Source organism: Gallus gallus, chromosome 4 (assembly GCF_016699485.2).
Source record: "Gallus gallus isolate bGalGal1 chromosome 4, bGalGal1.mat.broiler.GRCg7b, whole genome shotgun sequence".
NCBI classification, from domain to species: Eukaryota; Metazoa; Chordata; class Aves; order Galliformes; family Phasianidae; genus Gallus; species Gallus gallus.
This window is the reverse complement of record NC_052535.1, coordinates 75,362,931-75,376,902: the sequence shown is the minus strand read 5'-3', so window position 1 is coordinate 75,376,902 and position 13,972 is coordinate 75,362,931. Positions and strand designations below refer to the sequence as shown.

The window sequence follows — 13,972 nt, the reverse complement described above, 5'->3', positions numbered from 1 at the left end:
GAAGAGGGGAAAATATATATTTTTTTACATAAAAGATTAATCTTTGTGTAATAGAAAAAAGCAAGCTAGCGTTAATAATCTTCCTTTTTCCAATTAATGTTGGTAGGGAAGACAAGGTGCTCTAAAAGCTGTCCAGAGAATGAAACCAGAGATGAAATATTCCAGAAAAGTAAAACTCTCATGAGAGCTACTCAGGAAAGCTTAACTAATCCAAAATTTCACCGCATATCATGACCCGAGTACTATTTTAAATTGGGTTTTGCCTCTGCACAGTACTGACATGAATGTGAAGAAAAATACATTAGAAAGAAAAATAACTGGAGTTTTCCTGCTTTTTTTTTTTTAATTAAAAAAAGAATTAAATACATATTTTAGAGTACTTCTAGCTTAAAGAAAAACTTGCAAATACAGATCATTGAACTAAAAGTTGGGTCATTTACCTTCAAATAAACTGAGGTCTCTTCGTAGCCTTGGTCCATAAAGCCCTTCTAAAATACTTTCAAAACCTGGAAACAAACATTTAGAACAGTGAATCAAAGGTTTATTTTAAAAGGAAAGCAAATTTGAGAAAACTAGCATTAAATATTCTCAAATCCTGAGAGCAATTTCAAAAATTGTTACATTTATCATATAAATATTCCTGCTGCTATAGGACCATTCAACAGAATTAGAAGATAAACACAAGATGAGGCAACTGCCATCTGCACACAGTCAGCCTATTAAGCCATGCCCCAACAACCTCATTAGACTTAAAATAACTGCCACAGAATCTTAAAGGTGGGAAGATTAACCTCATAGCTCTACACAGGCGAAGCCTTTCTTACACTGTGAATTAGAAATTGGAAGAAGAGAGCAGGAAGAGATGGGACTGCAAAAATTAGAAACATCATGCTTAGACTCACTAACCATTCCATTATCTCAGAAAGCTAGTATTCCTAAAAATGTATTTAAAAAACTTCTGCTTCTGATGTTACAGAAGTGCTCTGTAGTCCTAAGTATCTGTACAAAAACCTTTTAAAATTGAGGATTAGATAAATCCAATTATTTTCCAGATTGACCAGCGAGTCTGTTCTAGGTACTTTGTAAAATCACATCCTGCAGCAGTGGAGAAGAGCAAATCAACTAACAAACAAAGAAAACCATCCCGCACACAACAGAAGAGGACAACTCATGAAATATGGTAATGAGAACTCTATCTCATTATTAATGTAAGTATAATTCAATATGTAAACAGTTTTCAAGCACCTCCTCTTCTCCTATAGACTTCTATATAATAAGCCTATTTTCAGCTAAGAGGATAACTCAAAGCAGCATTTGAAGGTTCAGGTTCTCCATACTTGGGACCTGGCGGCTGCCCATATCAAAGATGGAGCTACATTCTAGCTCTTTACAAGAGTATTTCATCATCCTACTGCAGAAAAGATATCGGTACCCTCGAGAAAAAAACCGCCCATCAGCAGAGAACACTTCTATTATTTATAAATCTGCTCAACATTTGTGATGCCCTCTATGACAAGCGACATTTACATTGCTTTCGGTTGTATGCATATTGGTATGAGGAAGAATAAATATCCACCGTACCTTAAGTAGTGTTAAATAATATATTAAAATTCTAACATAAATGAGAGAAGTTTGCTTAACACATAGAAGCTGTTCAGTCTGAAAGGTTACAATTGTGTTAAAATGTACCTTTCAGATTTTGCATAACTCCATGTTTTTATATATGAATTTTATTATTAAACTGAATGCAATTATACTTTCAATAATTCTATTATTTGAGTAGTATTGAGAAGTATTTACTTCCATCTTAGGCTTTCACTTTTTTTGCAATAAATACATTTCTTTTTTTTTAATTAATATAGTCCACAAAAATTAGAAAGCAAAAATCCAAGGTCCAAACAAACACTGAAGTTTTACTGAAACATTGTCCACTGAATCTGTGATTCAATATAAATTCAAATCATATTAGGGCTTGGAGAACATGCCTTACGAGGAACAACTGAAGGAACTGGGGCTGTTAGTCTCATGTACTGAAGACTCTGCATCTGGATGCAATACTCCAGGTGAGGTCTCACCAGCGCAGAGCAGATGGGCAGGACCACCTCCCTTGCCCTGCTGGCCACGTTTGTTTCAATGCAGCCCAGGATGCAGTCGGCTTTCCAGGCTGCAAGGATACATTGCTGACATGTGTCCAGCTTGCCATCCACCAGTACCCCAAGTCCTTTTTGACAGGGCTGTGCTCTGCCATTTCATCTCCCATCTTGTGCTGACAGTGGGGGTTGCCACAACCCAGATGTGGGACCTTGTATGTGGCTTTGCTGAATCTCACCAGGTTCTCCCAAGCCCTGCTACTTAAGCCTGTCTATGTCATTCTGGATGGCATCACGTCTCTCAGCTGCGTAACCAAACCACAGATTAGTATCATCCACAAACTTCACAACATTGTCTTTTCCCAGGCCTTATTCCAAAATTCTCCCAGAAAAGATATATTCTACTCCTACTTCAGGCAGTTCTCAGCTGCTTTTCAGAAGGATTTAAGAGAGTTCTTCTCCCAGCCTGTATACATATCCAGTACTGTCTTTACTGAAACTCAACACATTACACTTGGCCTTATTGGACCTGATTAGGTTGACATAGGCTCACTTCTTAAGCTTGTTCAGGTTCCTATTTATGAAAGTTTCAATTTAGCCTAAACAGAAAAAAATACACTTTGGTTTCTCATACAGCTGCTGCTGAATATCTGCCGGCACCATTTTATAAAGTGTAACTATCTGATATCAGGATTTTCAATAAAACCTTCATTGGAAATGAAAGCAGCTGTTTTAGCTGTCTTCAAAAGCTGAAGGGCCTGCAGACACCAGTAGAGATACACTTTGCTTACACACCTGTACCTCGCCAAGTTATCAAAAACAAACAAAAAGACTGTTCCATGTTTCTTTTACAGGTGTTTTCACAAGCATCTCTTGGTGGCTGCTTGCTTCCCTAACTTCAAACTGCCTTATGCAATTAGTGCTTATTTATCCTAGACCCTATTTGACTCCAAACTGAAGAGAAGCGCAGAGCTTTATTAGCTTGCAATGCCTAATTATGTCAATTTAATTAATTAAGTTCTGCTAGCTTTGGCATCTAGGCCCAATCCATGCATCCACAATCAATGCCACTAAAAGGAAGCAGTAGCTGGTGGTGCTTACAGACTTCTTTGTATGGAAGAATGAAGACTTCCATACACCATACAGATGTGCCATCTCCAAAGGCCGGCTGCTTGCCCAGGGCCCAGAACTAAGGATGTTGCTGAAAGATATTACAGTTCACTTGACTACCGCAATATTATCTGTTGCTCATCTGCACAACCACCCATGGTAGCACCAAGGGAAATCTTCAATCAAAGTTAACTGCAGGGGTCCTGGTACAATAGCAAAGGACACTGGAGCCCAGGTGTTGACCAAGGCTAAAGGTTTTGACAGGAGAAACATCCTGCAAATAAACACATGACCATCTTGCTGCAGGCCAGACTTCAGCTTTCATGACAGCAAGATTGCCTCTGAGAAAAAAGTGCTTGAGACAGGATTCATTTGGTAAAGCAAATCATCACTGCCAACAGGCTTGCCTGATAAGGAGGGGTCCCAGGAAGTAGAAGAATGGCAGAGAGGGTAAAGGCACCAAACTACACAAAGTGCCAGGAGCAGAGACACCAGTAGTAGCATCTCACGACTAAGACTGGAAGCATGTTTTCAACAAGTGTATTTGAATGACTCAGTCTAAGCATGAGGAGAACATCCAAAAAGATTACATGTGATAAAATGAAGATGACATTTGAGCACCATTTTCAAACACAACACTTGGCAGGTCTGAAGTTGGAGAGTTAATTACTACACAGCTGGGAAAGAACAGCAGTATGTGCACAGGATACATTACTATATTAAAATGCTTCTTATAGGTTAGGTATTCTCTGTATCAAATTCATTTCTGGATTACCCTAGTCTTGCTTATTATCATATTAACTCCAGTATTTTGATCTTTTCAAGACAGAGCCCATTTTATAACAGCAGATATTTCCATTCATCCTTTTCATCCTCGACACTCATTCCCTCACAAGTCTTTTGCTTTTTCTTTCCATTTGTATGTTCCTGCTTTGGCAGTAATTCAATTCTATGTCTTGAGCTGCAAGGCTGGTTTTTTGGGGGTGGTGATAGTGATGGAGTAACTTTGAGACATTTGAACAACAACAACAGATAAAATTGTAGTAAAAGATTTCTGCCTTTTTCCTTGCTCTTCTACCTTATGCTAGCAGACATTAATACTAAACCTCAACAAAGGATCTCAGAAGGCCTAGTCAACCTACAGTTGATGCAAGGGTTTATTGAAGTCATTTTTAACAGTCACCAGTCATTTGTTTGTCTACAGTCATTTTTAACAGTTACCAGTAACCCAAGTAACTAGCTATACAACTGCAGCCACTGAGGAGAGAAGGTAGCAGTAAAGGAAACACTTATAATCCAAGTTATACCCACGTAGATTAACTTCACATTAAGTTACCAGAAAAACCCTTCCTTGATACTTGTTCCTCACCCCGCTATCCCCCAACCTCCCCAGTCTGCTGCAGCTTTTTCAAGTTTAGGAAAAACTAAGTAAATGAACTGATAAAAAGCCTTCAGTGAAAATAATTCTAAATACCTTCACTTTTGATATCCTATCCCACCCAAAGGCTATTTAACTCTTATCCCTGCATACATAATAGTAATCATAGATGAACTTCAATTACTTCGAAAAAAATTAGACTGAAGTGAGACACTTTTAACAGTTCTGCTCATCTGATTCATACACATGATTCATGCTCTATTTTTCACCTTAATGTTGAAGAGATAGCTATTACAAGAGGTCATGTTGTTTTCTAACTATGCATTCAGGCATTTAGAAAATGCTGGGTGCACTTAAATTCTGCTTATTCCCTTCTTCTCCAATATATTTTCATTTAGGTACAGAATGGGCAAGATTGTCACACTGATTTGAAGGACAGGAGCATCCATGCATGCTTTCGTTTACTACAACGAAACAAGACTTTTAGCTTAAAGCACTACAGCCTCTGGAGACACCATCGGATCTCAAGTTTCTTTAAAACACACTTGTATATTGCAAGCCAGGTTAACAATTCTATTTGCTTTGTTATCTTCACAACTTCAATGAGTCTAAAAACTATAACAAAACTTCCACCTTCCTCCACTTTGTGGCTCACAATACCAGGAATCACATCTGAATTATAGTTTTACTGAAATCCACCTCCCTACTTTACTTATCTTCCTAATTAAAATAAATAAACCACACCTCACCTCTCTTACAGTTTAAGAAATATGCTGTTAAATAACATGCTTTAGACAAGGAACATTGTTGTAGATAACTATGAGTTCTTTTATTTAACATTCTGAAGTAATCAAAGGAAAATTTAAAGGAAAAACAAATGCACTTTCTATGCAGTATGGCGTTTAGTACATTAACGCTGCTTTTAAAAGAAAACTATGTTAAAATTAATTCAAAACTGATTTTAACCACTAGGGGACTAAAAATGAACAAATGGTCTTTAAAGTGTAATTGGGAAAATCCAAAGAATAGGATTACATTTAATGAGATTGCACAAAGTGTACAATACCACCAGACTCAGCATTGAAAAGAAACTTCCTTCTCCTTTTTTTTTTTAGTGTTCTGTGTGTCATAGCAGTATTATTTCACCTATATGTTAAACTGACTTGATTACAACTAAGATTCCTGCTTCTGAATTATCTTCCTTTGAGCCTGGGAATATTGCTTTCATGAAAGTTCTGATCCCATGTGGAAGTTGTACAACACATCCTGTGTTTTGAGAAGGTGTTTCTTCATTTGTGATGACTGCATGAGGAGTCTCAGAAACCAAAATCACATTGGGGAGAAATTATGGACAAGTAAGGATCAAAAGACAGGCCCTGCGTATTCCAGACTGCTGTGTGACCCAATTACCTCCTGAACTGCTTAGCCTCCTTTCTCCCACACACTTTTATTTCAACAGCAGTAACTCTGTGGTTTGTATAGTGTGTTACCATACAGATCATGCAAAAACTTTCACTAGTCAACGCTGATGTTACCATCAATAATAATAAAACAAAATCTTCTGGTATAGAAATACTTACGCAATTGAAAACATGAAGCTTGGTTTTACTACTATCAGATCAGTGACTTAACATTTTTCCCTTTGCAATTTGTTTTTTTGTTTAGCTGTAAGTGATCCCTTCTGGTTATTAACACATTAGCAACAGCATCCAATTGCAGTTATACTTGTCCCCATTTTACAGTTCCACAACTGTGTAGAATTCAGAGGTGTATCTGAGCGACATTTTGCTGTTTGTGTTAATAATATATCTTGGATTTAACCAAGTTTTATCAAAGACAGAATCTGCATCTTTAGTGCTGTCAGGAATTAGAATTTTTGTTCATCTTTGAAAAGTAACCCAGGCAGAGCACCAACTTTCTCAGTCTCTGAATGAGTAATTTCTGGTTCTCTACAAGTTCTATCTTCAAAACTTGAAAATACAGGTGCAAGAATAGAAATGAAGATTGTTTTGGCTTATTTCAAGGCAAAGAAGTCATCTGCCTTTCTTACAAGTTATCTCTTTGATAAGAAAGGGGCTTAGAGCTCATATTCACTCATCTTTTTATTTCTAGTTGTATAGAGTTATAGCTTTCTAAGTAAATGCCTGCATTTTACAGGTGCTGCTTGCACTTTATGTTCCAACATATTTGATAACACACTGTCACCTGTTCCTCAGAAAAATGGTTACCTACATTAAGTCTGGATTTTTTTTTGCACGCATCTCCAAATGAAGGAATAGTCTTCTGTTTCTAAATGTCAGGAAAAAAAAATCTAATTGCATGAAAAACTTAAATCCCTTAAAAATGTGTGCTCCGTAATCACCCATCACCAAGTTCCTCTGGTACATCAGACCACCTGATTGATTTAGAAAGCACTGAGTTTTTTGTAGCACTAATTGAAGTTTTTGGAAAGCATCAAGTAGTTGTTAATCCCTTTCTCTATTACATCTAGTTACCTCTACTCCATTAGGATACCAGCAGCAATTCCCTTGCAACTTGTTACAAGGAAAGTATTCCATGGAGTTGCTTTCATATTTTATAAGAGCAAGCAAAGAATTTCAGAGAGTAACTTAAATTTGACACTAACATCTGTCAGTTTCTTCTACTTCTCTCTTCTAGAGGTCAGCAGCTGCTCCCATGCTCCCAAGCAACAGATAGGTTCATACATTTACTTGTCACATAAAGACTTTTTTTTTTTTAATTCATTCTGTTGTAATAAGAAATCGGAAAGAATCCACCAGGTTATAAAACCACTGAGGTTTTAAGTTAGAAAAAACACCACCATTTTTGCTACTTACACAAATTGTAAGAAAAAAAAAAATGGAACTAGGCTGCTGGCAAAATACCCAGATCCAGATCATGACTACAGAAGCAAAAATGAGTAATTTTTAAAATTGAAGGATGTTATTCCTCCACCTCCACACACCCTTTGAAATATCACTACAGAATGTCTATCTAGTAAACTCAGTATTTAACAAAATGCTGACCACATTCTCAGGTGAAAAGCAGTCCCATTTTCTTTTGGAAACACTCCTGGGACATAATTAAGGACAGATTTCACAAGGGCGTAGTAGGATGGGGAGGAGGCTGCTTTGCAATATTGTGTCCAGCTCAAATCCAGTTTTTGCTTACTGCACTCAAAAAGGTATTTATAAAAGAGAAAGTTTTAAAACATTTAACTTAAGTTCATTTTCTTTACTATATGGATTCAGATCCCTGAGCAAACAGGAACCAACATACCAGAGATTCCAATGTGAAAGGGAGGAAATCCTCTATTTAGACTCCAATACAAATTCTGAACCAAAGCTAAAAAGATATTTGTCTAGTGAAAATCTCGACTCAAAAAATTAATGTAGTTGAAAACACTGCTGTTGTCAGGGAAAAGAAATCAGGTGAACCATACACTGCACACACTTGCTAGTGAGATGTGAAACGTAACTACAGAAGAGCTTCAGTTCTAACAAGCCACTCTTCAGTTCAGCTAAAAACCCTTGCTTTTGAGTTTCTACAGTGAGCTTTCTAAAGGTGATGGTGCAGTTTCCAAGAAGAAAGTAAAGCATCAGAAGAGCAAGTTAAGTCATTAAGCAGTTCATCAGAATGCAAGGAGGGAGCAAAATTCCAGTGCTAGAGGCACGACATTGGCTATACCTCAGGAGCAAAACAAAGACCGGAAGTGCTCCCCACCCCCCTCCCCAATTGTTCAACAGTTTTAAATACAAGGGTGGCAGCCAATGGAAAATAAATAAATAAAATCAGATTTGCAGTTTAGGCAAAGACAAAAATTAACACTGAGTTTGAGATCAGATCTAGTTTTCAAGTACTTACTAAAAACAGTATTAAAAAAAAGAGGTTTAATGAAAAATGAAGCACCTCAACACAAAGTACATAATTCTTCTATAACAATGTCACTGCAGATCTGTATAGAGGCCATGACACCTTTTACTGCAGCTTCTAAATTAAAGTGAGATTTAATCACCAAAGAGCAACAAGATACTTTCAGCATTATTTCTAATTTGAAAAGCATAAGGGCAACACTTTGGAAGTGACTGAGCTGGTCTATGGGTAGGAGGAAAGAAAACTGCTCTTTAATGATGCTACAGTTTCATTTGTTTATATTAAAAGTTCTTATTTCTTGGAACAATGGTGTAATCCCAGCTGTCAAGCAGAGACATTTAGGCCTGGAATTGGTGTGAACTTCACTGGACATCACGATCAGTCTGTACTTCACATATTTGCAAGCCAATGAAAAAAGGACTTATCTGTTACTGCTTATAGTGACCTGCATTTAGGCAGCAGACACACTTCTCTATCATGTAACATTGCTTTACTACTGTGCCGTGCCACACACCTAGCCAGCATCTAGGAGAAAGTCTAGCAGTCAACAAATGAATTAACAGGTCTGGCACACTTCCTGGATTATCAGAATCAAACACAAAGCCTTCTGCTAGAAAGGGAGAGCTTGTGGAAAGCTGTTGGAAAAAGCAGTTATCAGAAAACAAGTTCATTGAGCCAAAAAAGTATTCAAACTCCTCTGTAATCAGAAATTTCATTTCTACTATTAAGAAAAGTTTGCAGCTGTGTGAAACCCTTGAAGTAGACCACACACAGTGGTTCCCTGAAATCAAGTCATACAACTTAGTTATTATCTGCTGAAGTTGCAAAATGAGAGGTATCCTGTATCTGGGTGACAAATTATCATGCAGTAAACACATCAGCCCTATAAATTCTAGCAAGTTTTTATTTCCAGATGTGATGCCATTTTTAACGAATTTGTTTGGAGTTTGCATATTTTTAATAATCTTGGACATACAGTAATTTTTATCAATGAGTGCAACGTGCCTTTAAGCTACCAGTTAATTTGGTACGTTTTTCATAAGCTTACATTTCAGCACTTTTACGATATCTATGCCATAAATTTGCACCTTTAACTTTATTCTTTCAAAGATCTGGTTAAAACCTCCTCCCCAGATTCCATACATAGCCATCATTTTTGCATCCAAACAAAATTAGGCTTGGTAAATTAGACACAGTTTGGAATTGGCAACATGTCAACTAGGTCAACAAGAACTACGCGCTAATCTATGTAAAAACTTCAATTGAAATAACGAAGTATTAACTGTGTCTCCTTTTTTGCATTTTCTAGAATTTGAGGTTGAAACTAAAAGTGTCTCACATGTTTCAGTTAGACTAGAAAAACACTAAATTAGTTTAAACTGTCAATTCAAATTTGGTCTTGAACACACCCAGTGCATACAAGAAATGATCATAGAAACACATCATAGAATGGCCCGGGTTGGAAGGGACCTCAAGGATCATCAAGCTCCAACCCCCCCCTGCTGCTGGAAGGGCCACCAACCTCCCTATCTAACAAGGAGGTTCCTCAGGTCCTGTTTGTTACCTGGGAGAAGAGGCTAAACTCCTCATCACAGCCTCCCTTCAGGAAGTTGTAGAGTGCAATGAGGTCTCCTCTGAGCCTCCTCTTCTCCAGGCTGAACAATCCCAGCTCCCTCAGTTGCTCCTCACAAAACTTGTGCTCCAAGACCCCTCACCAGTTTTGCTGCCCTTCTCTGGACACATTCCAGGGTCTCAATGTCTTTCTTGTAGTGAGGGTCCCAAAAACTGAACACAATACTCAAGATGCAGCCTCACCAGTGCTGAGTACAGGGGGATAATTACCTCTCCACTCCTGCTGGTCACACTACTTCTAATGCAGGCCAGGATGCCGTTGGCCCTCTTGGCCACCTGGGCACACTGTCAGCTCACATTTAGCCAAGCATCAACCAACACCTCCAGGTCCCTTTCTTCTTCACAGTCATCCAGCCACTCATCCTCAAGCCTATAGCGCTGCAGATGTCAAATGTAAGAGAAAAACTGAAAGTGAACTGGCCTCTTATTTTTGCTTTACAGCATTTGACATACTTTAGGCCAAACAGCTACTTTACTTTTGGGTTTGCTTTTTAAGTTTTAGAATACGATAAGCACACATCTATGAAATTTGATTAGCTTCCTACCAATCATTGAATGGCACAAGACACAGCACCAAGTGACAAGATTCCAAGTTTTGGACTCAGACTCATGTCTGGTGAGAAACACAAAGCATGAAGCAAGCGATACCACATACCTACTCTGGGAATTTATTGGAAATTAGTCAAATTTGTAACAATTCTGTAAATAATTTCTACATTTTATAAAACTCGGATTATTAACAAATGATTGGGCAAGAGGGAGATCAAGGAAAAACAGACATATTTCAAGTACACAATGGGAGGATTTTTAATACTTTAGTCATGGGGAGTGCAGACAAGAGCAGAGATTTAAACATAGGGGACAAAAACACTCCATTCCTTCTGCACTGCAGCACTCATTCCTCAACAGAACATAACATGCATTTCTAGAAGTGTGAAAAAAAAAACCCAAGCTCATCAGCCTACTTTAAAAAACCTGAAATTATACCCCTTCATTTTATATGATGTCGAAAAGAGAGGAAGCTTACATAGCTATTTTCTTTCTTAAAATGAACAAAACTTCATGAAATTCTGAACTCTGTTTAAGCAGCGGAGAAGCAGTGCATTTGAATCAGAAGCATTAAGTAAAGCAGTGACTTGTTTTTCTCCTGGAAGACCAGGAATCTTAAGAGACAGAACCTCCACCAAGTTTCACTACTCCATTCAAAATCCACCAAGTTTCTCTTAACCAATAGTTTTATCCTATTGCTTCCAGCAAGACTCAAGCAATGTGAAACAGTGAACTTCAGCGTTTTGAACTGATTTTAAGTTGACTAATTTTCCCAGTTAATGAAACAATTCAGGAAGGTAATAGGAACTACTTAAGAAGCCTAGCTTGATCTTCAAGGTCAAGAATACAGGATTAGGATTTCTATTAAAAAAATAAAATAGAATTAATTATGAATACAGTAAGTATTCCCAGCAAGAAGGAAACCACCACAGGAATCAGATAAGTCTCAGTTCTAGTATTCTGGAAAATGCCACATGAATTTACTTATCTGGTAACAAACATGTTAAGCCTCGTGGCTCAAGGCTACTCACAACCCACAAAGAGCAAAACAGCATTTATTACTGATCTACCAGGTCAAGAATGAAGGAGGCTAGAAGACCATTATAGATTTACTACTGACAAAGCAATTTAGTGTCTAGTTCATAACTGTTCTGCATGCCACATGATCAGGTCTGTTGGTTCTCAGAGGGTAAGTGGAGAAATATAGTGTCGCAAAGAAGGAGAACTCTTCAAATGCACCATCCAAATCATCACCAAGTGGCTATTCTTGCAGACAGAAGTAGAAGAGGCTGCTCAGATGCTTTTGAGTTTGTGACGGCTTGTGACGCTGTAGTGGACAAATGAAGCAGACAAAGTGAGCAGATGTGCAACCTGTTGTTCTTACCTAGGATACTGATAAAAAGTCTTGAAAAAACAACAAACAAAAACCCCCAAAGTCGTTTTTCTACTACCTTTAAGAAGCACAGTTAACGTCAGTTTCCTCAAAAGTAATCTGATCCCTTAGAAGAGAGATTTTGAGAAGATGCCAATGTCTCCCGTCCCTGGAGACATTCAATTCAAGCCCAGGCAGGGCAAAGCTCTGAGCAACCTGATCCAGCCTGATGTCCATGTTTACTGCAGGGGAGTTGGCCCTTTAAAGGTCCCTTCCAAGTCTAAGGATTCTATAATCTCGTCCAAGAACGTTAAAGAATCAAAAATGACTTCCCTTCACATCAAGCATCAACTCTCAAAATATTATGATAGGCAACAAGTCCTCACATAAAATTGGGCTTGGACGATCCCTCCCTGAATCTTGGGCAAGTATTTCTAAAGTCACCAATTAAGAAGCATATTCAGAAAGTAAGACTGCAAGTTTCAATAGCGAAAAATCATCATGCCAAGCAAGTTTCTTTATGGGCACACAAGAGTACATGGAGTGTGTCTCACAGGTTTTTTGCTCACAGCTTAAGTGTAGAAAATATTAGCTAGAGAAACAAGAAATCCTCAATCTGTTGAATTTTCAGTTTGCTCCTTAAAGGCCTGTGTGACAAAGATCTCTTGCTGGAGATTATGCCAACAAATCAGATATGACTGATAGTGTATCTATCTCCTAGTGCTAGGGCAGATACACGAATTGGCATTTTCAAGGCAAAACTGTGTCAAGTATGAAGGGCATTTGAGCAACACACAAAATTAGTGTGGAACTCACAGAAACAAATGAAGACAACAACTAATGTGGCCGGGTTATAATAACCCAGGTGGGTTATTAGAAGGATTCACTGAAAGCAAATTTTACCATATGACTTGCTAAATATACTTTATCAACCATCAAAAGAAGTACACAAGCATATCTGAAATTCTGACTGATTACAAGGTCAGCCACTGCCTGTGAAGGAACAGCCTCTCCTGCTCCTCCAAGGGACTATCTGACTCAGTGCTATTGTATACTAGGTATAGAAAACCTCTCCAACATATTAACTAACATTCCAGCCTATTGAACAGAGCAAAAAACAAAAGCTTTTTTTTTTTTTTAAACAAGCTTTCCAAGGAACATAGGTAAAGCTGTTACACAGATAGCTAACTGGTTGAAGACAGAAGTACATGCTCAGTTTTCTGAGCAGAAAATCATAAGAGTGTCCTGGGGGTTACCAGTGCTCTCCCTCCACGTGACCTGACACTGATGTCATCTTCAATACTAGACGTAGCTCTAGTTTCACCTCTAGAGAAGATAGCAGAACTAACAAAACAACAGAAAGGAGGAATGAATGATTAAATTTAATAAACAAACATTCTATACAGGGAACAAGCATGAATGAAGCACCTGACATTATTTGCCTTTTTATTAATTTAACATAATGGTTTCCATAAGATGCCTCCACTTCTTTTAGGACAAAGAAAGGAGTCACATAAAATACAGAACTCATAACCAGAGGACACCAGAGATTAACACTAAAGTTTTACGTTGCTTGAGAAATCCCACACACACACAGTAGGAACATCTTATAGCAGAATAACCTAGTAAATCCGTTATCAAAATGAAGAAAAATTTCTAACAGATCATGATGAGCCACTGAGTTGTTATGATATGGTCTGATAATGCAGAGACGCTATTGTGACTGTTACTGAACACGGGCCTGACTACCCTTTGTTTGAAATACTGTTTCGAAAGACTCTGTAGAACTCATTCAAAGCATAACAGAAGGAAAGCCTACTCAAACAGATCAAAAGAGCTTATTATGGCCTCTACACTGCAAATGGGCTTGTACCACATTGCAGGTGATAAAACTTGAGCAATACCACCTACTAACAGCCTGCCTTAGCACGTACATTTGTATCCAATCTACCAATCACAATAGAGTAC

General features: G+C 37.9%; 1 protein-coding gene across 4 annotated transcripts in view; it reads right to left on the bottom strand.

The window, feature by feature from the left end:
- The window catches only part of LCORL (ligand dependent nuclear receptor corepressor like), a 72,554-nt gene that overhangs the window by 49,592 nt on the left and 8,990 nt on the right, over nucleotides 1-13,972 (bottom strand). For all 4 annotated transcript variants that reach the window (NM_001397492.1, NM_001389437.2, NM_001389438.2 and 1 more), the window contains exon 2: nucleotides 441-506. In NM_001397492.1, the coding sequence (NP_001384421.1) occupies nucleotides 441-506 (66 nt within the window). The remainder of the gene's footprint in view (nucleotides 1-440; nucleotides 507-13,972) is intronic.